This window comes from Tetrahymena thermophila (assembly GCF_000189635.1).
Source record: "Tetrahymena thermophila SB210 genomic scaffold scf_8254436, whole genome shotgun sequence".
Lineage (NCBI taxonomy): Eukaryota > Ciliophora > Oligohymenophorea > Hymenostomatida > Tetrahymenidae > Tetrahymena > Tetrahymena thermophila.
The window spans coordinates 81381-106495 of NW_002476217.1; the positions used below are offsets into that span (position 1 = coordinate 81381).

A 25115-nucleotide genomic window follows, 5' to 3' on the forward strand; every position below is an offset into this window, starting at 1 on the left:
TATTATTGTAAATAAATATTTTTATAAAAATTGTTTAATTTTGAAAATTATTTTATAATTTTAATTTTAAAATTTCTTTCGATAAAATAAATAGCTAATTTATTTTTAAATTTGTTCATGTTCAATATTAAAAATAATTAATAAAAACTGTGTTTTGAATTATAATTTATTTCATTGTATTTAAAATTTAGTATGAATTTACTTTTTAAATATAATTTTTATTTGAAAATTAATAATTTTAATAATAAAATCATTTTTTTAATATATAAACAAACAAAAAAACCAAAATATGCTTAATAATTGAGTGAGAATACCATTAAATAAAACTTTAGATTATTATTTTAACTTTATATTAATAAATATGAGTTTAATATCTCTAATTTTTAATTTATTCTAACTAAATTTTTATATTTATAATTCATTAAATTTTATCCAGCAAATATGAAGAAACACTATACAAGTCGTTATCTGGGTTATTTTGAATCTACTAAATAATTTGTTTTGAGTTAATTCTTTATATAAGAGATAATATGTGGTTTTCTTCGTAATTGTTTTAATTTTAACAATATTCACCATAACTTATTAAAGATTTAACTGCTTCAAGTAAAGATACCAAAACATTTTGATAATCTTTATCTTCAATTTTTTCAAATATAAATTTTATTAAATCTGATTCAGGAAATCTTTCCAAAATAATTTCTATGAACTCTATGTCGTTTATTATTAATGCATTTAATATAGAAACGTAAGCCCATTTTCTTACCTATTTAAATAGATAAAATTAAAAAATAAATAGTTTATTTAAGAATTACACTTTTATGATCTTAGAAAGCAGAATCTAAAATAGATTCCCAGAAAATTAAATCACTTAAATACTCTTTTAGCCCTTCAACATTAGAAAAAACAAATAAATTTGAAACAGCCCACATAGATTCTGATCTAACCTCTTTTTTTGGATGCTTGATTAATATTTTTAAAGACTCAAAAATATCATTTTGCACTAAAATCTGAATAAAATTTAAAATAAATAAATAAATATATTTTATTATTATTTTTACTTTAAAAAATTACTTATGTAGTTTTGATGTTTCCTGATAAAAGTAAGCCAAATATTTATGATATATTAATAGCAATGCTATTAAATTTTTAATTTAACTATATCTGTTTAACTATTTCAATCATATTTGCTAATAATCTTTAATATTCTAAAACGAAATTCTCATAAATATCTTCAGAATCTTCTTTGTTCAAAATAGTATAAATACTTTCTAATAAATTATTTAAAGCTGTGTTATCTGATTCTTCATTTAATTATGAAGACAAATGAATCTCAATTAACTCATCAATAGGGATTAAAAATTCAGTGGCCTAAATATTTTTTAATTTAATATTTTATTTTTTGAATAAATTTTAATTGATTTACCTCAGAATATACAATACTGCTTTGAATGACAATTTATTTTATTATTGAAGAAAGATCTAAAACAATTTCATTTGAGATTGGATATGTAGTAACAAGGCTTATAATTTCTTGTGCAATAAATCTTTCCATTAGAAACTTGATATTATCTACATCTTCTTGGATAATATTGTTAATTGTTGTTAAACACTTTTAATAATAGCAATTTAAAAAATATTATTTCATATAAATATTTATTAATTTATAAATACATATTCTCTTATCTGCATGCTTTCTGAGTATAATAGCTAAAGTAAGGAATTCATAATGTCTTAATTAGAAAAGTATTTCATTTGCTGTTAATCGCAATAATATGTAATATTAAGGAGAAGAGCTAATGCACTTTTAGCAAGCTCTTAGTCATTAAAATCACAATTTGGCTATTATCCTAAGACTATTAAATATTATATTGTACTTGATATTTGTGTTAGCTATTCAATATCTTAGTTATAAGATCCATCTAATAAATAAGCTATCAAACTATCAACAGCTACTTGGGCTTATTGTTTTGAATGCTAATTGAGCGAAAGCAAAATTTTGATATTTTCCTTTAACTTTATATAGAGATTAAATAAATAATTTTTTCATAATACTAAAAATTTACTAGTGATAGTTAAATTTCATATTCTTTATTGTTATTTTTAAATCCTTGATTATCTTATTTATCTACTTCATAATAATTTTTTGGTTAATGCTACTAACCATTTAATAATTTCATTCTCTTTTGCTATATCAGCTGTTTATTCTTAGATTACCTAATCTATATCCTAAATTTCTCTTTCTTTGCCTTTATGGCTTCTTGTATAACATCCCTATCTTCATCTTCATAGATTTCTTAGCCTTAGTAAATTTCCTCCATTTTATAAATTTAGCAAAAAATAATATCTGCAATTTTTTAGATAATAAATTTAGAATTTTTGCAAACTAAAAATCACAAAATTAAAAAATTCTGAAAATTTTGATGAATGCTGAATTTATTATTATATTTAATTTGTTTAACTTTCAAAAAAGCGCAAAAAATTTTAGATATTTAGAAACAAACAAACAAATATATTGCTGTTCACAAAACTTTGCTTTGATTAATAGAAATATTAATAGAAATAAATGATAACTTTATTTATTTGAATATTGGAATGTTAATTATATCTTTCAATCAAATATTAAGATTCTTTAAGCTTTCTTTTATTATAAAATTAACTTCATTTTAATAAAAAAATATGTTATACAAAAAAATAATTGCTTAAAATATCAAACTAACATTTTAGATTGAAATTAAAAGTGCTTTTAAAATAATTTTAAACGAATATGTTTGCAACTCTATTTCGAATTTTTTAAAATTTAATTTAAAATATAAATAACAAACTGTATGTATGTATTTATGCATGCATATTTGAGAGAAGAAGGAAAATCCTTTAAAATGATAAATAAAAGTAAAATAAATAAATAAATTGGAAGGAAGCACAATGATAATTTATTATTGTAAATTTAAAAGAGAAGAGTAGCTTCTCATTCATTAAAACAAAAGAATTTTTTTTACTTGTTTCATGAGTGAGTGATTAAAGAAATAAATAAATAAATTAATAAATTGAAGGATGTTTATAGCAGCTTGATATTTAGTAAGTGTTTGGGATATCTTAATCTAATAACTTAGATTAGAAGAAATAAGAAATAAAAAAGCAAGAAGAAAAGATAAAAATATTAATAAAGATAAAGTAAGAAAAAGTAATAGAAGATGTCTTGCACAACTCGTAGATTTATTGACGAAAAGGAAAAGTTAGAATATAGCAGAGGCTACAACTAATAAGAATTAGAAGCCTCTAAATTAAGAAAGGACTTTGTTAAAAAGTATATTGTTGATTTCGATACTACATTATACAAGACCCAAGTCGAAAGAGATTGGGCTTATATTGCTAAGAGAGAATATCGTTATGAAGTTTAATTGAAGAGTATTGGTTACGGTGGAGCCCTTGCTAACGCTGTTCTTTTATGGAGAATCTATGCTAATAAAAAGATGGTCTTCTGGCCTATCCCCATCGTTGGTGCCCTTGGTTACCTTTACTTCCAACCTGTCTTCTTCCAAAAGTCTAACAAAAGATTCTTCGATATGTGCAATGTTGGTGAAGAATACTACCTTGGTAGAGAAAGAAATAAAATTCTTCGTGAATGCAACAAGATCCTTAATGTAGAAGATTTCTGAGATACTTTAGTTTAGAGAAATCAATAAACAAAATTAGGTCAAAAATGCATGCAAATGAGAATTTAGGGGAATTATAGATAATATAAAAGCAATAGTATTTTAAGGATATTTAGCTGAGCGTAGAGTTTTTACTAAAACTCATGGTTGAATGGCAGACATAAAATATAATTAACAAAATCAAAATTTGATATAAATTAAATCTAAAAGATACACTAGTAAAGCTACAATTAGATATTAATAATGCCATAAAATCATTTTTGCACTTACTTAGGAATTAATATCCATACGAATTGACTATCTTATCTTAATTTATACGTACCGATTTCACATTTTTCTTTCGCATGTATTTGTGTTGTTTCAAAAAATTTCGAATCATTTTGTTATCTTAAATCCTCAAATTAATTTTCTCAATAAATTATTGCAATCAATATCAAAAATTCACATAGCTAAAAAGGAAGGCAAAGATATTCATAAAATGTTGGCAATATCTTTTGTGCAATAGAAAAGGCATCACTCAGTATGTTTTAAATATTTAAATGTATAAATTGAAAGAGAAAAAAATGTTTTGACATTATTTTATAATAATTTCAATAAAATTAAACAAAACGATTGCATTTTTTCAACTATTTGAATAATTTTTAATTTAATTAGACAAAACAAGCAATTTAATAGTTAGAATTTATGAAATAAAAAAATATCTTAAAAGCATGTGATAATGATTTTACAATTTATCAAGATAAATTCACAAAAAACACCTCTAATTGCTTAATGAAATATTAAATCCAATCTACTAAAAAGAAAAAATTTATTTTTCATAAATTAAACTATCAGAAAAATTAATTAAGAAGATTAAGATATTTGTTAGCTATGGTAATTTTTAAAACATAAATTTTTTAATATTTTAAAAGATATTTTTAATTTTATGTTAGATTACTATTGAATTATTCTTAATGATAATAACCTCTAAAAGTCAAATCCATTTTATTTATTGACTAACTAAGTCTTAAGGAACTATCTATTATTATCCTCTTTTTATAAATATTTTTATATTAAGTTGAATCAAACTAAAATCTAGCAAACTAATTCAAATCTATTCTTTTGTTCTAAAATATGCTCCATCCCCTTCTAATTAAGGTTCTATTTTATGTAATTTAATTTAGTCTTATATTTATAATTTATATAATATTTTTACAAGTTGGAATACACATTGTTAGCATATTTCTTCCAAATACTTCTCTAAGATTTTATATCAATCCAATATCGTATTTCTTATTTTTAGAATAATAATTATTATTGAAAAGTTAAATTTTTAAATATAAAATATCAAAGGATAAATTTTGCCTTTCTTCATAAGAAATATAACAAATTTATTTTAAAATCAAAGGGAAAACTGTTTTTAAAAATTTATTGATTTTAATTGGTATTTTATTTTTTCAGAAAAAAATCATTTAATATATTTACAGAAGAATCAGATTTCTTTTCACAGAATTCTATTGTTGTTTTATTTTAAATGATTAACCTTTATATTATTTAAAATTAATAAGTTAAGTATTTGTTTTTAAACTGAAATGCTATACCAAATATGGAAAAAAGTAAAGCAACAGATGAAGAAATTCATTGTAACTATAAAAAAGAATGAAAGAGCTATTTTAAACATATTCCAATCTGATAGATTTTCCGTTACACATGCATCAAGGTAACACTATAAATATGTGAATGAGCAAAAGAATAATATAATAGCTATTTGATATTTAAGTAAAAATTATTATAAATATTAAAGTTAAATTATATTTTTACTTGAAAAGCACAGCATATTTATAAAATATTTATAATTATAGTATCCTATGCAATTATCTACCCATTAGCAATGGTGATCCATTTTTAATATGCATTCTTTACATTATGTACAGTGATGAGTTCTAACAGGTTTTATTACTCTAATTAAAATAAATATTTGAATAATTAAAGATGAAAAAAAAATTAATTTTCTAAATTTTGAAGATAAAAAAATGATAAATTTAAACTAGGTATTTCATTTTATTATTATTATGTTTAATCTTTGATATCTATTTTGTTTTAATTTAAATAGATTGAAGAGAATAAAATTAAGAATTAAGTATTGTTAATTTTGTTTACTGGTAACACTTTTTACAAGGACGATAGTTTTTTTTATCTATTTCTTATTCTATATGCATTTTATACAACTATTGAAGAAGTCTATCGTATTCTTCTTAGTCATGAATTCCATAATATTAACCTAGAGGCACATCCCCTAATTCTTAATCTCTTCTTCCTTATTAAAGGAATTCAACATCTTCTTGCCTTTCATCTTTGTCGTCATAAACAACTTCTGACTCACTGTGTATACTCATAACATCAATTTTTCTTACTTAAGGCTGATATCCAGCTTATTACTGATTAATTTACTACTGCTTAGTAGATTTCCTTTCCTGGTTTTAGCTTTCTTTTTCTTTATTTTCCTCTAATTATTCTTAGCTTGCTGTCTAGACTACATCAGGTTATTGTTCCATTTTCTCATCAACTTTTATTAAATTTTAATCTTCTTAATCATCTATCATATCCTAAGCCTCGTTATCCGAGTCATTCTTTTCGCTAAATACCATCTTATATTCTTAGTTTGGATGGGCATTGTGTTCCAAATCAGATTCATGAACTGGAATGATTTTTGAATCTTTTAAATTTAATTTTTAGAATTGCTTGAGTAAAAAAGTAAAATTGTTGAAAAATAATTTTTTAAATTAATTGGATGATCTATTGATTATTCATTTGTTGAAGATAAAAATTTAAATTTAATAGCAAATAAATAGCTTACATCTTTAATTTTTTAAATACATCATTGAATATTTTTGCTCAAACATTTACAAAAAACCCAATTCTTATTCTCTTAGGTTATCCTAGAATTATCTTATTTCTTCTTGCCATTTTATTGACTAAATTATTTAAAGAAAGTTAGTTAATTCATTTTTACTATTTGTGAGTAAGTATTCATTTTTGAATTATCATTAATAGCAAGAACAAACAAACAATATATTGATTTATTTATATTACACTTTTAACATTTCCAGGAGGAGTTGTAGAAGTTTTATATAAAGACCAAAGTTCAAAAATGAGTAATATATGCAAAATAATGAATATAACAGTTCCTTTAATTTAGCTATCTTTTAAATCAGCATCGTCTAAAAAGAAGTGATAAAACTTCTCTTGGAAAGCAAGGATTTAAATCAATATGGAATTACTGAAATCAATATTATCTTTATTATGAGAAGAATTCATTTACATAAATAGCTTTTACAAACCTTCCTCATTAAAATTTTCTAACTTATAATCTCCCAGCATAAGAGGCACAATATAATTCTATATTTCATTATATAATAAAATAATTAAACACCATATTTGCGTTTGATACACTAAATAAATTTGTCTTAATTTTGTAAAGGCTATATTAATAAAATAGATCACCCATCATTTATAAGTGCTTTTTAATTATTAAAATGGCCTTTTGATTTCTTATTTACAAATTCAAAGAAAGCTATTATGCTTCTTAAGTTGTAGAAAATTTATTTACGGATAGAATGCTATAGTAAATATATATGAAGATGCTACATAGTATGACTTGAGGTATTAAAGATCCTAATTTATAATATGTTTCTAATTTTGGATTAGGTCTCCAATCCCTATTCCCTTTCGATTTTGCACAGCATTAAATACATCCACTGTCTCCATCTTTACTTTACCCTTGACCTACATTTGCTTATGTATTACAATCAACTTAATGCATGATTGTAAACTATTATTCCCTAAAACTCTCCTCTCTTTCTTATACAAGAGTTTACTTTTTGTTTTCTTTGATTTTTATCAAACTCTTAATTAAAAGTACTAAAACGCATAAAAACACTTGATTTACTCTCTTCACTTCTTTATTAAATGAATGCATTAAAAACGGTTCATAATGAAAAATTAATTCATTTTATAACTAAATACATATCCTAACGCTAGTTATGTTACTAAAGAGTAGAATCTAATCATTATTTTATGAAATTATTTTTTTATCTTATTTAATCCAAAAATATGTAATTAAAGATTAGTTTTAAGTATTCAGAATTTTGGTCTTTTAAAATTACAAACATTATATAAAATATTGTTTTCTAAAGTTTAAACAAAAAAATTTAATTCAATTTAATTTTTTAAAATATAAAACAATTTAAATTTTTAAGTTATTTCTGCTTTCTGCTCATAAATAAATTATATTTAATCTGATTTAATAAACTTAATTATTTTTCATAAATATTTTTGGATAAAAATTAAACATTTTTTAAATTGTTAAAGTTTCATAGCAAGATTAAACAAGAAGTTTAGTATAAAGGAAGAAAAATTATTATCATAAAAAAATATAATTTTTAGTTTTCAAACAGTTAGATTTTATTTAGGTATAAATCTACAATTTATTTATTTTTAATATGAATAATATTTTCATTCAAAATATAAATCTGTATATACTTGATAAGGATTGATTGGCAATTCAGGTCCTATGAGAGTGTAGAAAGCAAGCATTACAGTAGGTTGTGATTATTAATATACAATTTATTTATTTATTTTTAATATGAATAATATTTTCATTCAAAATATAAATCTGTATATACTTGATAAGGATTGATTGGCAATTCAGGTCCTATGAGAGTGTAGAAAGCAAGCATTACAGAAGGTTGTGATTATTAATAATATTTTAATTATACTAGTTTTCTAAACTCCATGAAAACTTAATAAGCCTCTAAAAATTGACTGAAGTTAGAACCTAAATTTACTCCAGAACAATAATTTAAGGATAAGCTAAGAAAGGGCTTTATCAAACTTGGATTAGGAATTTATAGAGAGTCTATAATTGGAATATAGTTATAAATTGAGCTCATAACACTAGATATTTGTGCAGCGTTATAACGAAGATTAATACAACTTTCTTACTCAAAATAGAAAGTTTCACAATATTTTTGAATCTCTGAAATATCTTTCAAAACAGTATAATAATATAAATGCAAATCAAATTTAGAATATACTTTAACACTTATTGAGTTAAATAGTTTTTCTGTTTTTTTGAAGAATGAGCTAAATCCTTTTTTCAATCCCAATATCGAATTAGCTTGTAAAATAACTGTTTAAATTTGAAACTCGTCTTTAGCTTCTTTAAGTTCAAATAAGTTTTTTGTAATTACTTCCAAGATATGATCATACATTTAGTAAAAGTATAAATTCAATACATTACCAATAAATGATGATTAATTTATCTTTATATAAGCTTTTCTGCATTTGTATAACTTAGCTACGCAGAGAGCAGATACTGATGTAGCGATATTAGGACATTAAACATTTATAGTTTATAAATTGTCATGATTTCTTAAATTGTTCATCATTCCTACCCAATTTTTTAGAGACATATGTTAATTTTCATCAAAATTTATTGAGATTTTTACAATTCTATTTTCTAAATTTAGTAGAAAAGACTAAATCACTTAAAACTCATGATCAGTGAGCATTCTTTTTTAAAAGCTGAAATTAATCTCTGAATTTTATAACGAATAATATGGTTCTATAATTAAGTCATCATCGTGCTGCTAAAAAGTATGTAGTAGTTTTAGAGCAACTTCCATATTCTCATTTTTGTCATAAGCCTAATAGTTATATTTTAATTATCTAAGATTTTTTAGTTTTGATTTATTGATATGAGGCAAATACGTTTCTAAGAAAAACTTAACATTAAGAGTTTATAATTTCTCAATTTGACTTAATGTCTCAACTATATGCATATAATCTTCTTTAATGTGATTAAGTGAATGGATTTCTAAATTTAATGTTTAGAGTATTCTTAGCTTTTTTATGCAATCAATACAATTTTATACATTTTCATTATTAACTCTTAGTGATAATTCAATGATGTTCAACTCAATACTTGCACTTGAGTCTAATAAGATGTGTGGACAATAGATATAATATAAATTATCCCTTTTATCAAAGTGACCTTTACATTTGATATCGCATTAGAATTAGATGCTTTTCTTTAGAAAATTTGTAGCAAGATTATAATCGCAGTGGATAGTAATTGGAGGTTTTTTATTCAAATCAGAAAAATGGAGAAGAAAATTCAAATTTGACAGCTGTGTATTAAATGCATTTATTTTTAATCTTTCAACATTTTTTATTAAATTCTTACAAATACCTTTTTCTTGTGAAAATAAATCTTCTATAACATGATTTGCTATTTCTTGAGAAATGGTGCTATCAGTAAAGTCTAATTTAACTCTTTCCAAATTTTTTTGGATGTACCCTTTATAAAGAGGATATTAACTTTTTAATTATTGATAAGTTATTTCTGTTCCCTTCTTTGCTTTAGGAAACTTTATGAGATTTAATTGTATTTCCTCTTCTTTTTATTCTTCACTCATTTATTTTAATTATGATTTACGTTTTTTTTAGGTGCTTTATTTGTTTATTTTTTTAATTTGTATTAGATTTCATATTAAAATTGATATTTGATTCATTTATTAATATAAAAATTATTTAATAATTACAAATTCTCAAAACCCTATTTAATTAATTGAACATATGTTTTAAATTTTGGTGTTTTAATAAAAATATATTTTTGAAAAATGAGCTATTGTAAGATTAAAAATCATTTACTAATTACGAGATCAGATATTTTGTTGTGCAGCAAATATTTTAAAAATAAATTGAAAATTTTTTTTAAATAATAAATTTGCAGTAAACAAAAATTTTTCTTTATTCAAATGCATTAGATGTTTATCAAATAATTTAATTAAATTCTAATTCAAAAAGATAATTTGATATCAATGGATAAAGCTACTATTTTATAAAAAAATAAAAGTGTATCTTCCAATAAAAATAAGATTAATGAATATTAATTTCTAAACCTTTCAAATCAAAATAATAGTAATTAAAAAAAACATCATAAAACAAAAAAGTGATATTATATATAATTAGTTATCCATATAAAAAAAATTGTTTTATTTGAAATATACTTTTTTAAAATATTAAATTTTTATTTAAAACAACTAATAATATAGATTTAATCTATCTTGAAATTAAAAAAATTTTACTTTTTTCTAACTTTGTCATTTATTTTTATTATCACTTACCCTACAAAAAAGTTTTATTTTAGACAAAAATATTCTAAATGAAGTAATTTTGATTTCATTTATTATTAATTTTAGAATAACTTATTTTTAGATATCATAATAATACTTATTTTATAAATTATTTATAGATTCGTACAATAAAATTAATTTAACACACTGTAAACTAAGTAAGATGAATAGTAATTTTAAAAGAATATTTTTTTAATCAAATTTCATCTTATAAAATAAAAACCAATATTTTTTGAAATTAAATTTTATTTGATATTGTTTGCTTTAAAAATCTTTGTTTATTCTAACCTATATCCTCTAAATATTTCTTAAAACTTTCTCTAAAAATAAAAATTATTCATACATTTTGTATTTTGTGCTTATTCTTCACATTTACTAAAAATCCTAAAAGAGGTCTGTCACTACATATTATTAAATTTAAGAAAGAAAATTTAATAAACAAAAAATCATAGAGTTTAATAATATACAATTAAGATATTATTTTTGACTAAAATTTTTTAGATAAATTCATATGAGGCGAATTTGGTTCTATAAAATTTATTTATATTTTGAACAATTATTTATTTAATATATTTATATTATTTAAATGATTATTTGAATTAGATTTAAATAGTTTTTAAAATATATTTACCCATTATCATTTTTTAGTTTTGTTTTAAATATTTTCAATCTATCAATTTATATTTTTGATTTTCATTATTAAGTCTGTATAACTATACAGTTTTAATTTTAAAAGCTAAAATTAAATTTTTAGTTTGTCATTTAAACTAATATCTTTGACAAATAAATCTTAATAATGCCTAAAAAAAAAGAACATCTTATGTTAATTTTATTTGGTTCAAGTTAATATTTTTTAATTTTGATATCCAAATTTATTTTAGTATTAAACTACTTTTTAAAGTAAAATTTAAATTTAAAATCTTCTATGTAAAATAACTTTTTTATAAACTTTGCTTTTTAAAAAACCTTTTTACAAAGAAATTAAAAAATTTTTCCATTTTGATTTTTCTTTATTGGATATTGTAAGAAATGTCAGTATTTAATAAATTTTGTATTAGAACCAGATCAAATTAACAAATTTCAAATACAATAAATAATATATTTATCCTATAAAAATTGACAAGAAGATTTAATAATTATGATATTAGTAAATTAATATTAAAATATTGGTTTTTCTTTATCAATGTAACATAAAAAATTAATGAAAATAAAAATATAGAGTAGATGTATCAAGTACTTAATTATGTGGTTGAATTACCTTATAGCTTAAAAATGAAAATTTAATTTAGATTAGGAAATGGTTGAATTATCTATTAATTTATTATCTTATATTCACATTAACTATTGAGTATGATTTAAAATAAAAAGAAAAAATTAATAATTAATTAATTATGAGGTAAGGAGTCATATGATGATTTTATTTCTAAATAATTTAAAAAGAAAAAAATAATAATTGATTTCTAAAATTAGCAATGAAAATAAAATAAGTATTTTTTTTTTTATAAACTATTATTTATAGTTGCTTAAGTTTTGAACAACTTCCAATAAATCTAATGAATATGTCTGTCTTATTTATTAAGGTAAAATTATTTTTTCATTTATACTACTCTTTAAATAATATATGTGATTAAAAGGAAACAAACTCTATACTATATATAAATTCTTCTAACTCTACATAATACAGTATGATGGATGAATAAGGTAGAATTATGAAAAGCTATAGTTTAAACGCATTTTATATCACAGAGGGGAGCTTTATAGGTTACTTTATTATAGATGTAAATAATATTATTTTAAATAGGCATTTGGAAAATCTAAATTATTTTTTTAAAACAGAATAAGTTATACTTAACTTAATTTGGTTAAACTAATTACTTTATAATTGATTTAGCACTCTTAGACCAAAGTTCATCTGGGTTTATTTAATAAAATTCTTATCCAACTTTGAAATTCCCATGTGTAAGATATCAAGTCTTAAAAATAGTAATTATATTTTGATTTTTTTCTTACTTTTGCAATAATTATACTGACTAGCAATTTTATAGTCAAAACTATTTCATCTTTTATATCACTAAAAATTGAATAAATAACAGGGATAAATGTTTTATTTGATGTGCTCTGAGGTTAATGACTCAAAAAATAATTATATAGTATCTTCACCTACATTTTCAGACTTATTTAATTCTAATAGTATAACTCGAATTACTTAAAACATACCTACTTTAAATACCTACTGTAACAGTAATTACTTCATAATATTGGGTAATTTGATGTTATTGGATGATGGAAATTATTATGCAATAGATACACCAGAACTAAATTAAAATATGCAGCTTATTAGTGTAATATTAATAAATATTAAATAGAAAAATAGTAATAATTTATTTTTTTAAACAAGAAAAAATGGTAAATTTATGCTTTGGGGAGAGTTTAAATAGTAAAAATTCAAATAGCAAACAATTAAATTAAAGTCTTACAAAAAATCAATAATTAACTTGGAATTAACTACTCAGATATAATCGACTTTTAAAATGTAAAATATTTTTGATAAAAATTAAAAAATCACAAATTTTTTTTTGATTATTTTTTAAATTTGTAGTTTATTTTTCAAAGATTTATTTATTTATTTATTATTTTGCAATAACACCAATTTATTTTAAATTACTAGAATAAAAATATAAATTTTTAATATTTTCGAATTATTCAAAATTATTTTATAATATTTTTTAAATAAAAAAAAGATAAATTTATTATATATAAAATTAAATAAAATTTTTAACTTCATAAATTTAATTATGTCTTTTTATTAAAATTAAAGCAAATAATTAAATAAATTATAAATTAATAATAGAAATCATTTATCATTATAGTTAAGAAAGACAGTTTTATTGTTTATGATGTTGAGACTCTAAATTTAATTAAAAATATAGAACATATATCTTTTAATTAATTAAATTATTTTTAACATAAGGTATTTATTATGAATAATTTTATTAATTTTATTTAAATGTATTTATTTATATCATAAAATAGAATTTTATCATTTATGGGGATTCCTTATATGAATTTACATACAATCATAAATCTGGATAATTAGACATGAAATATAGCTAATTAGATCAAAGTTATTCTATTTATAATTTCAAATTCTAGTATAGATATCGCTTTGGTTATGTAAGAAAATTGCCAAAATAAAATAGATACTTTTAATTTGTTTTTTATCTAATAGGGATTAACATATATTGCAACCATTTGCACTTAAAATTGTATTAATCAGTTAAATTCTATTTAATAATTATTCAATTTTATACCTGGATGCTCTGAATATTTAGATTCTAATAAATAAAATTGCAAGGCATGTAATTCTAATTATTAATTGTCAAATGGAATCTGCATAGTTACTTGTGGTCTCGGATACTATGAAAAGTAAATATTTAAAAAATTAAATAATAAATTTATAATGATTTGAAAATAAAGAGATGGTGTCTGTATTCAATGTGATTAATCTTGCTAAACTTGCAACGGAACTCTACCTACAAACTGCTTAATTTGTTAAGATGGGTTATATTACCATCAGGATAATTTATGCAAAGTTTGTGATACTAGGAATGGGTATATGGTAGTTAGTTAAAGCTGTATTTGCTAAGATGGCTATTAACTAGATGACTAAAAATGCGTTCAACTATACCTATCATATAACTCTGGTACTTTTAGTTAAAGTGTAGTTAATCAAGTCACTTAGTAAGCTCAAATCTCATCTAAGGTAGCTTTTGCTAGCACAACCTTCTTAAGTTCTGTGTAAAATTTATTATCAACATCAAGTATAGGAATAACTATTAATGGTATAACTTGCTTTAAGCTAAGTTATCTTCTTCTTGTAAACACAGTTCTTCCATAATAAATATATGGTCCACTAAGTGCAATTAAAGGTAATTAAATTTTTGATTTTTGAATTGTTTTTAATTTAATTTATTAATATTTAGATTAATGTCCATCTAGTTAGTTCTAAAAATTGAATTTGTTTGCTTTTATAAATTAAAATAGAAGTGAATACTAAAATTTAAGATATTAACAGTTAGATATCTCTTACAATATACTGCAAACGAGTGGCTAAGCTTTAGTTTTATTTTTGATATGCTTTTTTGCTTTTATTAGCTTTTATTTCTTGTTCTAAAAAGTAAAAAATGAAAGAATTAAACCTATCCTGAGTTTGGTTTATAATAAATTATTTTCAGGTTTCATTATTTAATATTTTTAACTTGCATTAGCTATGTTTATGATTGGAATTAACTAGTAAATTAAATAATTTTACTATAGTTTTGACAGTAATCAGATAGGAATATAAATTACTTTACTTCTATTTTTTTTGCCTATAGCCATATTAATACTATTTTATTAGTATAAATTTCTAAACAATCCTTTATCTAAAGAAAAAATGTATAATTTTTTTGAGATAACTAGATAGAAAATATAAAATGAGGCTATTTTTTAATGTAAATACAGAAGAAATTTTATGATATTTTATTTATTTTACGAGTGCTTCCTTGTACCAATTTGCTTTATATAATTTGGCTTTAATTGGATGGTATCAAATATTTTAGCTATAATCTTATAATTGACACAATTCATAATAATTGTCAAATTAATGCCATTTAATCCTAAGTTAACTAATTTTTACTTTTTTATTGACTCTTTGCTTTGGTTAGGGCTATACATATAATTCTTTTTGTTGAATTACTATGGAAGCAAGAATAATATAAAGGACTATGCTTTAACATTAGATAAAATCAGCTACTCTTTCTTAATTAATTTTCAATTTATAATGTTATACTTAACGCTGCATATTATTATCGTCTTAGCAGTAGAAGCATTCTTTTTCTTAAAAAATAAACTCAAAGAAAAATAAAAATAAAAGAAAAAGTAGATAAATGTTAAATAAAATCTAATATAAGAAAATACTATCTGTTAAAATGACATTTTAACCTAAAGCTTAAATAAAAATACCTTTATAAAACAGTATTAATTTAAATTATTTGATAATAATCAAAGTAACATTAATAAAATGAGAGCATAATAATTTGAATTAACAAATATTGATTGACTAAATTATTAAATTTTTCCAGTTTTAATATTTTAAACTATATTTTGTAAGATATATTTTAAATTAAATTTAAGATACCTTATTTTTTTTAAATTATAAATTTTATAAATTGAGTACACACAAAAATTTGTAGAAAAATTTTTTTTTTTTTTGAGATGGTGTTAATTAAGGAGAATTTTAATTTTGTATTTTGTACTTATTCTTCATATTTACTAAAAATCCTAAATGATCCTTCTACTTATTAGCAAATCTAAGAAGTAAAATTTGATAACCTAAACATCATATAAATTAATATAAAATTAAGATAAATTATCTAATGACTAAAATTTTGTATATAAATAATAATTATGAGTCAAATTTAGTTCTATAAAATTTATTTGTTATTCTTACCAATAATTTATTTATTATTAAATAAATTTATATTATTTAAAACAATAATCGAATTAGATTAAAATAGTTTTAAAAAAATATAAATCCATTATCATTTTTTAGTATTGTTTTTAATATTCAATATATCTATTTATATTTTTTAATTTAAGCATTAAGTCAAAATAAGTAAAAGAAACTTTATAGTTTTAATTTTAAAAGCTAAAATCAGATTTTTAGGTAATTGATATAAACTAATATCTTTGACAAATAAATCTTAATAGTGCTTTCAAAAAAAATTTCTTATATTAATTTTATTTAGTTCAAGTTAGTATTTTTCAAATTTGTTATCCAAATTAATTTTATATATTAAACTACTTTTCAAAACTAAATTTGATTTAGAAAATGAACAATATTTTTGAAATGAATATATTTTATACTTCGATATACTATTATTATTTACTTTTTTAAAGATATATTAAATTTTTAAATCAAATTTATAAAATTTTAAAATCTTCTATGTAAAATAAATTTTTATGAACTTTGCTTTTTAAAAAACCTTTTTATAAAGATGTAAAAAATTTTTTCTATTTCGCTTTAGTATTATTTATTATTTTTCTTTGGATATTGTAAGATTATTTAGTCCTTAATAAATTTTGTACTATATCCAGATCAAATTAATAAATTTCTAATACAGTAAATAATATATTTATCCCATAGAAGTTGACTAGAAGATTTAATAATTATGAGATTAGTAAATTATTATGAAAATATTGGTTTTTCTTTTACAGTGTAACATTGTAACATAAAAAATTAATAAAAATAAGTGTTATCAATATAGAGTAGATGTATAAAGTGCTTAATTATGAGGTTGAATTAGCTTTCAGCTTAATAATCAAGATTTACTTTCGATGAGTGAATGGTTGAATGATTAATTAATTAATTGATTATGTTATATTCACATTAATTACTGATTTTGATTTAAAATAAAAGAAAAAATAAATAATTAATTAAGAAGTAGGAAGGCATATGATAATTTTATTTCTAAATAATTCAAAAACAAAAAAATAATAAGATTGATTTCTAAAATTAGCGATGAAAATAAAATATGTATTTTTTATTTTATAAACTATTATTTACAGTTGCTTAAGTTTTGAACAACTTCCAATAAATCTAGCCAACATGTATGTCTTATTTATTTAGGTAAAATTATTTTTTCATTTAAACTATTCTTTAAATAATATATGTAATAAAAAGGAAACAAGCTCGATAATATACGTAGATTCTTCTAAATCTACTATTTACAGTACGATAGATGAATAAGGTAGAATTATGCATAGCTATAGCTTAAGCTCGGTATTAATTACAGATTACAGCTTTGTAGGATACTTTTTTATTGATGTAAATAATATTATTTTAAATAGTCATTTGAAAAATCTAAATTTTTTTTAAAACAGAACAAACTATACTTAACGTAATAAGGTTAAACTACTTACTTTATAATTGATTTGGCACTCTTAGAGCAAATCTCTTCTGGATCTATTTAATAAAATTCTTATCCAGCTTTGAAATTCCCATGTATAAGTTACCAAGTCTTAAAAATAGTAATAATATTTTGATTTTTTACGTGCATTTACAATAACTTTTCTTACAACCAATTTTAAAGCCAAAACTATTTCATCTTTTATGTTATTAAAATTTGAATAAATAAAAGGGATAAATGTTTTACTTGATGTGTTCTGAAATAAATAACTAAAAAAATAACTATATAGTATCTTCACCAACATTTTCAGACTTATTTAATTCTAATAATATAACTCGTATTAGTTAAAATATTCCTAATTTAAATACCTACTGTAACAGTAATTACTTCATAATAATGGGTGATTTGATGTTATTGGATGATGGAAATTATTATACAATAGATATGCAATAATTAAATGTAAATATTCAGATAATTAGTGTAATATTAATAAATTTTAAATAGAAAAAATATTAATTATTTATTTTTTTAATCTAGAGAAAATGGTCAATTTATGTTTTTGGGAGAGTTTAAATAGTAAAAATTCAAATAGCAAACAATTAAATTAAAGTCTTACAAAAAGTCAATGTTTAATAAGCAGGTTAGTTTGGAGTTAACTACTCAGATATTATCGACTTTTAAAATGTAAAATATTTTTTAAATAATATTAAAAAGTTTTTTTGATTATTTTTTAAAAATATTATTGATTTTTCAAAGATTTATTTTTTATTTTTCATATATTTTTGAAGTAATATTTAATATCATCAGTTTATTTTAAATTATTGAAATAAAAAATATAAATTTTTATTATTTTAAGAATTATTCAATAATGATTTTAATATTTTTTAAATAAAAAAAATAAATTTATAAAAATTGATTAAAATTTTTAACTTCATAAATTTAATTATGTCTTTTTATTAAAATTAAAGCAAATCTTTAAATAAATTATAAATTAATAATAGAAATCATTTATCATAGTAATTATGAAAGACAGTTTTATGGTTTATGATGTTGAGACTTTAAATTTAGTTTAAAATATAGCACATACATCATTTAGTTAATAAAATCTTTTTTAGCATAAGGTATTTATTATGGATTATTTATTTATTTACATTAATTTAAATAAATTTATTTTTACTATCAAATAGAATTTTATCATTAATAGTGATTCCTTATTCGAATTTACATACAATCATAAATCTGGATAATTAGACATGAAATAAAGCTAATTAGGTCAAATTTATACTATTTATAATTTAAGATTCTAGTAGAGATTTCGCTTTAGTTATGTAAGTAAATTGCCAAAATAATATAGATATTTTTAATTTATTTTTTATTTAATAGGGATTAACATATATTGCAACCATTTGCTCTCCAAATTGTATTTATCAGTTGAATTCTTTTTAATAATTATTCAATTTTATACCTGGATGTTCTGAATATTTAGATTCTACTAAATAAAGTTGCAAAGTTTGCAATCCTAATTATTAATTGTCAAATAGAATCTGCATAGTTACTTGTGGTCTCGGATACTTTGAGAAGTAAATATTTAAAAAAATTAAAAAATAAATTTATAATTTCAAAAATAAAGAGATGGTATCTGTATTTAATGTGATTAATCTTGCTAAACTTGCAACGGAACTCTACCCACAAATTGCTTAATTTGTTAAGATGGTTTATATTTCCATTAGGATAATTTATGCAAAGTTTGTGATACAAACAATGGATATATGATAGATAGTTAAAGTTGTATTTGCTAAGATGGATATAAACTAGATAACTAAAAATGCGTTCAGCTATACCTATCATATAACTCTGGTACTTTTAGTTAAAGTGTTGTTACTCAAGTCACTTAGTAAGCTCAAACCTCATCTAAGGCAGCTTTTGCTAGCACAACCTTCTTAAGTTCTGTGTAAAATCTAATATCAACATCAAGTATAGGAATATCTATTAATGGTATAACTTGCTTTAAGTTAAGTTATCTTCTTCTGGTAAACACGGTTCTTCCATAATAAATATATGGCCCACTAAGTGCAATTAAAGGTAATTAAATTTTTGATTTTAATTTTTGAATTATTTTTAATTTAATTTATTAATATTTAGATTAATGTCCATCTAGTTAGTTCTAAAAATTGAATTTATTTGCTTTAATAAATTAAAATAGCAGTGAATACTAAAATTTAAGATATTAACAGTTAGATATCTCTTACAATATTCTGTAAACGAGTGGCTAAGCTTTAGTTTTATTTTTGATATGCTTTTTTGCTTTTATTAGCTTTTATTTCTTGTTCTAAAAAGTAAAAAATGAAAGAATTAAACCTATCCTGAGTTTGGTTTATAATAAATTATTTTCAGGTTTCATTATTTAATATTTTTAACTTGCATTAGCTATGTTTATGATTGGAATTAACTAGTAAATTAAATAATTTTACTATAGTTTTGACAGTAATCATATAGGAATATAAATTACTTTACTTCTATTTTTTTTGCCTATAGCAATATTAATACTGTTTTATTAGTATAAATTTCTTAACAATCCTATATCTAAAGATAAAAAGTACAATTTTTTTGAGATTACTAGAGAGAAAATATAAAACGAGGCTATTTTCGAATGTAGATTCAGAAGAAATTTTATGATATTTTATTTATTTTATGAGTGCTTCCTTGTACCAATTTGCTTTATATAATTTGGCTTTAATTGGATGGTATCAAATATTTTAGCTATAATCTTATAATTGACACAATTCATAATAATTATCAAATTAATGCCATTTAATCCTAAGTTAACTAATTTTTACTTTTTTATTGACTCTTTACTTTGGTTAGGGCTATACATATAATTCTTTTTATTGAATTACTATGGAAACAAGACTAATATAAATGATTATGCTTTAATATTAGATAAAATCAGCTACTCTTTCTTAATTAATTTTCAATTTATAATGTTATACTTAACGCTGCATATTATTATCGTCTTAGCAGTAGAAGCATTCTTTTTCTTAAAAAACAAACTGTAAGAAAAAGAAAAATAAAAGAAAAAGTAGATAAATGTTAAATAAAATCTAATATAAGAAAATACTATCAGTTAAAATGATATATTAACCTAAAGTTTAAATAAAAATACCTTTATAAAACAGTATTAATTTAAATTATTTGATAATAATCAAAGTTAAAATTAATAAAATATGAAATCATAATAATTTGATTTAAAAAATATAGATTGACTAAATTATTTCATTTATTTTTCCAATTTGTTTTCATATTTTAAATTATATTTTGTAGATATATTTTAAATTAAATGTAAGTTATTTTAGGAGTTATTTTTTTTTTAAATTATAAATTTTATAAATTGAGTGCACACATATATTTATTTATATTTAATTAATTGATATTTCTTCTAAATTAATATTATATTATCTTTTTGCTTATTTTTCATAATTATTTCATTTATCCTATATCATTCAATAAAACCTCATAATTATATTTCATCATTGAAGTTTGAATGAAGGCAGGAATTCTTCCTTTTAAATCATATAAAAAGTAAGCTTCTAAGTATGTATTCACAGGGTCTAATCTTTTTAAAAAAATTCCATATACTTTAGTATCTGCTCTAATAGTATGAGGATTTTAGACATAAAAATGATGGGAATTAATATCAGATCTTGTAATAAGCACTTCGTCTTTGTTTAATTAATGTTTATTTTATACAGTCAATAAATCTCTTGGATCAAACAAAAAGTTTCCCCTCAATTTACCTAGAGTCACGAGAGTGTTATCATCTACTTTTTCAAGATACTCTAAATCACCACAATTTTTCTATCTGCACTGATTTTATAAACCATCTTGATAGTATTCAACAGCATTTTCAAATTTTACAGGAATCACACCTTAGAATTTTGCTAGATTTACTTAGTTATTATGATACTTTGATGAGAAGTAAGATAAAATGTTTCCTTATTTTTCTAACTTCCAACCTTGTAAATTATTTTTAATTTCAAGTAATTCTTAAATCTTATTACCAATAATTTTTGAGTAAATATTAGAGAACATCTTATTTTTATTTGTGATATTATAGTAATTTTTTTATTGATTTATTAATTATTTTTTTGCTCATTTGAAAAAAACTCGTAAATAAGAATTAGACTTTTTTTCTATTTCATTTATTAGATTAATCTAAAAATTGAAAGAAAATATTATTTTTAATCTATATCTAAAAAGATAGCTACATTCATAAATGGATAAAAGACATTTTGGATAAATTATTACATAACTAATATATTTATTCAAATATTACTATGAAAATAATTAATAAAATAAAATAATTTCCTATCTAAAAGCTTATCTGTTTGCGTACATTTCAGACACTGTGATTTTTCTATTTGCTTCATATATTTTTAAAAATAGATAAATTTAAATCATATAAGAATTTATTGATTTTTTAAAATAATCAGAGTAAAGAAAAAATTTCTGATTAAATTTGATTATTAAAATTAAGGTGAAAAAAGTAAAGGATTAAAATTTTATAAACAATTTAAAGATATTAAATTTTATTCAAATTATTTTTAAAATAACAAAAGCTTTATTTAAATAAAAAATGATTTTAAATTATTTATTATCTCCTTTTTAATTAAATGGATTTGTAAAATTTTTATTATAAACAAGAACATTAAAAATTAATAAAATAAATAAAAAATTTTATTCTAATGCTTCAACTACAATAAAATTGACGAAGCATAATTAAATTTCATAGTACTTACTAAAAGAACAATATTTTAACACTGTTCAAATATTTAAAAAATATATTAAAGGCATCTAAAATTTTCCTCTATTTATCATTAAATTAAAATTTATTTTTATAATTTTAAAATTTTTTTATAATAATTATTTATGTTTTTAGAAACATCTTATTTAATAGAAAAATACTTTTCTAGAGATTAGAATTTAATATGAAGATAGAATTCGGTTTATAATAATTAAGTAATTAGAAGATCAACTAACATAAATAAACACTTAATATTGCAAATAATTTATAAATCAATGTGATTTAATATAGTTTATATCTTTTTCAAATACTTCTAAATATTTATCTATCATCATATTGTTGCCAAAGTTTGGTATATTTCCTTTTAAATCTATAATGAGATAAGCTTCAAACTATGTTTAATATTCATTAAGCTTTTTTAGGAAAATTCCATAAACTTTAGCTTCAGCTCTAACAGCATCAGTGTTTGGGATTATGTTCTCATGACTTTCTATGCTTGCTCTTGTAATTAGGGTTTCACTCTCTGAAATATTATGTCTATTTTAAACTACAATTAATTCTCTTGGACTAAATATAAATTTTCCCTTATTTAGTAAATGTCCAACAATAGTATTTTCATCTACTTATTATGTTAATTCAAACGAACCACACATTTCATTTCTTTCTTTGTTTTAATAGCAATTTTGGAGATAATTAACAGTCTTATCGTAATTTGTAGGTAAAATACCTTCAATTTTATTTAAAGGTAGTTCAAGTTAATGATACTTGATAGTAGAGTGAGTAAAAATCTCTCCTTTTTTTTAAATCTTCCATCCATTAGTTAATTATCTTGCATAAAAAAGTTCCTCAATTTTTCCTTTAATAATGTGGGAATATTTTTTTCCACTCATTTTTTTAGATAAACAGTGTTTTTCTATTATTTGATTTATTTTATTTTATAAATAATTTTTGTTATTTTGTTCAGTTTTAGTTTAGAATTTAAAAGTCCAGCTTGATTTCTTTTTTAATATTACCATTTCTTAATTAAGATTTTATAATTCTGGAATAGATAAAACTTTATTGAGATAAAATCAGAATTCATTGAAATTAATTAATTTACTTTAATTAAATGTGGGTTCTGATCAAGTCTTAATTAATAGATTTAAAAGAATAGAAAAATAAAGAGAAGAATATAGCATCATTGTAAATTTAATCAAAATTTATAAATTATGAGCTGATTAAAACGAATTGTAATAATAATATCAATAATTTATGATATCAAAAATTAATTAATCAACTAAATTTTTAAGGAAAAGTCAAGAAAAATAAATACTAAATTTATATACAACCAAAAAATACATTTTTAGTAGAATTAAAACATAATTTAGTTTTGGTTTAATAAACAAAAAGTCAATATATGAATTAAAAATCTAATATAATTTTTTAAAAAATCTATATTCTTAATATTTATAAACAATTTCGGGATAATATAATTAATTATAAAATGAATTTAAGATTTTCTGAATTAATCTCTCATTTTTATTTAATGATGTTTATAATGTCATTCTCAAATTCTGAGAGTAAACTTTCAGTGACAAAGTTGACTACAAAAGCAGGAATATTTCCTTTTGGATCAAGTATTAGATATGCTTCAAATTTAGTTTAATTTTCATCCACTTTTGTTAAGAATATCCCATATATCTTACCCTCACATCTTATTACATTTTTTTTAAAAGGTACTTTGGGGTGCTCATTTAGATTTGCTCTATAAATAACAATCTCATTTTAGTTGAGCCTTTTTATAGATTAAACGCCAATAACTTCTCTAGCACTGACTATGACTAACTTTGCTTTAAGCTTTACTAAAATTATGTAGGTTTCTTCACTAATTTCTTCGATTTTAGTTATTTCTTCAATATTATTCCTAACTTTCTTTTAAGCTTAGTTATCATGAAAATAGAACTCAGCTGCTTTTTCATAATTAACAGGTATTATACCCTCTAATTTAACCATCTTATAGTTTAGATCTTTATATTATGTATTGGAAAGAGTCAAGTACTTTCCTTTCTTTATAAAGTTCCAACCTTCCTTAGATTCTCTAACTTTTTAAGTCTCATTTAATGCTTTATCTAAAATTTCTTGGTAAATTTCTTAATTCATTTGAAATTTTAATAGAAAAGATTAATTTAATAATATTATTAATTTAATCATTATAATTTTTTAAATTATATGGCTTCATTAATATTCTAAAAATGATACAAATCAAATATCAACAAGTTCTAAAAAATTTAGTTTAAGGATAATACATCACTTAATATTGAGGTTAAAATTGAATATTCATGATTTTTCTAAATTACATACCAATTTAATCAATTTACTTTGTTAAAGTAGATTGAAATTTAATAAAGTTATTTTTAAAAACATTAATTCAAATTTTTAATCTTTTATATTCCATTTAATCATTGTTAGAAACTCTTTTATTCTATCATTCAATTGACATAATAATTAAATGAAATTCATATTGATAATTAAAAATAAATTTGTTAGAGGTCAT

The 25115-nt window shown here is 20.6% G+C and overlaps 9 protein-coding genes across 9 annotated transcripts; 3 read left to right on the forward strand and 6 right to left on the reverse strand. All coding sequences in view use genetic code 6, as the record gives it.

Annotated features, from left to right (window-relative positions):
- Positions 1–418: 418 nt before the first annotated feature.
- Positions 419–2318, reverse strand: TTHERM_00938930 (armadillo/beta-catenin repeat protein; the record flags this gene model as incomplete). The annotated part of the gene is made up of 6 exons (XM_001031068.2): positions 419–763; positions 813–1007; positions 1072–1368; positions 1424–1609; positions 1672–2013; positions 2064–2318. 6 exons carry the CDS (start codon positions 2316–2318, stop codon positions 419–421), a joined length of 1620 nt encoding a protein of 539 aa, XP_001031068.2.
- Positions 2319–3191: 873 nt separating this feature from the next.
- On the forward strand, positions 3192–3656 carry TTHERM_00938940 (transmembrane protein, putative; the record flags this gene model as incomplete). Its single annotated transcript, XM_001031069.3, has 1 exon — positions 3192–3656. The coding sequence occupies one exon, from the start codon at positions 3192–3194 to the stop codon at positions 3654–3656; it is 465 nt and encodes a 154-aa protein (XP_001031069.1).
- A 1084-nt stretch (positions 3657–4740) lies between these two features.
- On the reverse strand, positions 4741–7569 carry TTHERM_00938950 (DHHC zinc finger protein; the record flags this gene model as incomplete). Its single annotated transcript, XM_001031070.3, has 9 exons — positions 7243–7569; positions 6726–7031; positions 6490–6607; positions 5793–6348; positions 5454–5593; positions 5234–5396; positions 5118–5175; positions 4849–4924; positions 4741–4793 (listed from the first exon to the last, which is right to left on the reverse strand). The coding sequence occupies exons 1-9, from the start codon at positions 7453–7455 to the stop codon at positions 4741–4743; spliced, it is 1683 nt and encodes a 560-aa protein (XP_001031070.3). The 5' UTR covers positions 7456–7569.
- A 721-nt stretch (positions 7570–8290) lies between these two features.
- On the reverse strand, positions 8291–10111 carry TTHERM_00938960 (hypothetical protein; the record flags this gene model as incomplete). Its single annotated transcript, XM_001031071.1, has 1 exon — positions 8291–10111. The coding sequence occupies one exon, from the start codon at positions 10109–10111 to the stop codon at positions 8291–8293; it is 1821 nt and encodes a 606-aa protein (XP_001031071.1).
- A 2139-nt stretch (positions 10112–12250) lies between these two features.
- TTHERM_00938970 (hypothetical protein) lies at positions 12251–14881 on the forward strand (the record flags this gene model as incomplete). The annotated part of the gene is made up of 11 exons (XM_001031072.2): positions 12251–12411; positions 12466–12609; positions 12668–12814; positions 12925–13173; positions 13230–13364; positions 13683–13802; positions 13865–14005; positions 14061–14257; positions 14309–14629; positions 14659–14760; positions 14815–14881. The coding sequence occupies exons 1-11, from the start codon at positions 12304–12306 to the stop codon at positions 14879–14881; spliced, it is 1731 nt and encodes a 576-aa protein (XP_001031072.2). The 5' UTR covers positions 12251–12303.
- A 4226-nt stretch (positions 14882–19107) lies between these two features.
- Positions 19108–20148, forward strand: TTHERM_00938980 (transmembrane protein, putative; the record flags this gene model as incomplete). Its single annotated transcript, XM_001031073.2, has 4 exons — positions 19108–19361; positions 19412–19863; positions 19924–20060; positions 20119–20148. The coding sequence occupies 4 exons, from the start codon at positions 19108–19110 to the stop codon at positions 20146–20148; spliced, it is 873 nt and encodes a 290-aa protein (XP_001031073.2).
- A 1104-nt stretch (positions 20149–21252) lies between these two features.
- TTHERM_00938990 (START domain protein) lies at positions 21253–21870 on the reverse strand (the record flags this gene model as incomplete). Its single annotated transcript, XM_001031074.1, has 1 exon — positions 21253–21870. One exon carries the CDS (start codon positions 21868–21870, stop codon positions 21253–21255), a length of 618 nt encoding a protein of 205 aa, XP_001031074.1.
- Positions 21871–22913: 1043 nt separating this feature from the next.
- TTHERM_000939009 (hypothetical protein) lies at positions 22914–23417 on the reverse strand (the record flags this gene model as incomplete). Its single annotated transcript, XM_012799682.1, has 1 exon — positions 22914–23417. One exon carries the CDS (start codon positions 23415–23417, stop codon positions 22914–22916), a length of 504 nt encoding a protein of 167 aa, XP_012655136.1.
- Positions 23418–24094: 677 nt separating this feature from the next.
- On the reverse strand, positions 24095–24721 carry TTHERM_00939010 (START domain protein; the record flags this gene model as incomplete). Its single annotated transcript, XM_001031076.3, has 1 exon — positions 24095–24721. The coding sequence occupies one exon, from the start codon at positions 24719–24721 to the stop codon at positions 24095–24097; it is 627 nt and encodes a 208-aa protein (XP_001031076.1).
- Between the last annotated feature and the right edge of the window lie 394 nt (positions 24722–25115).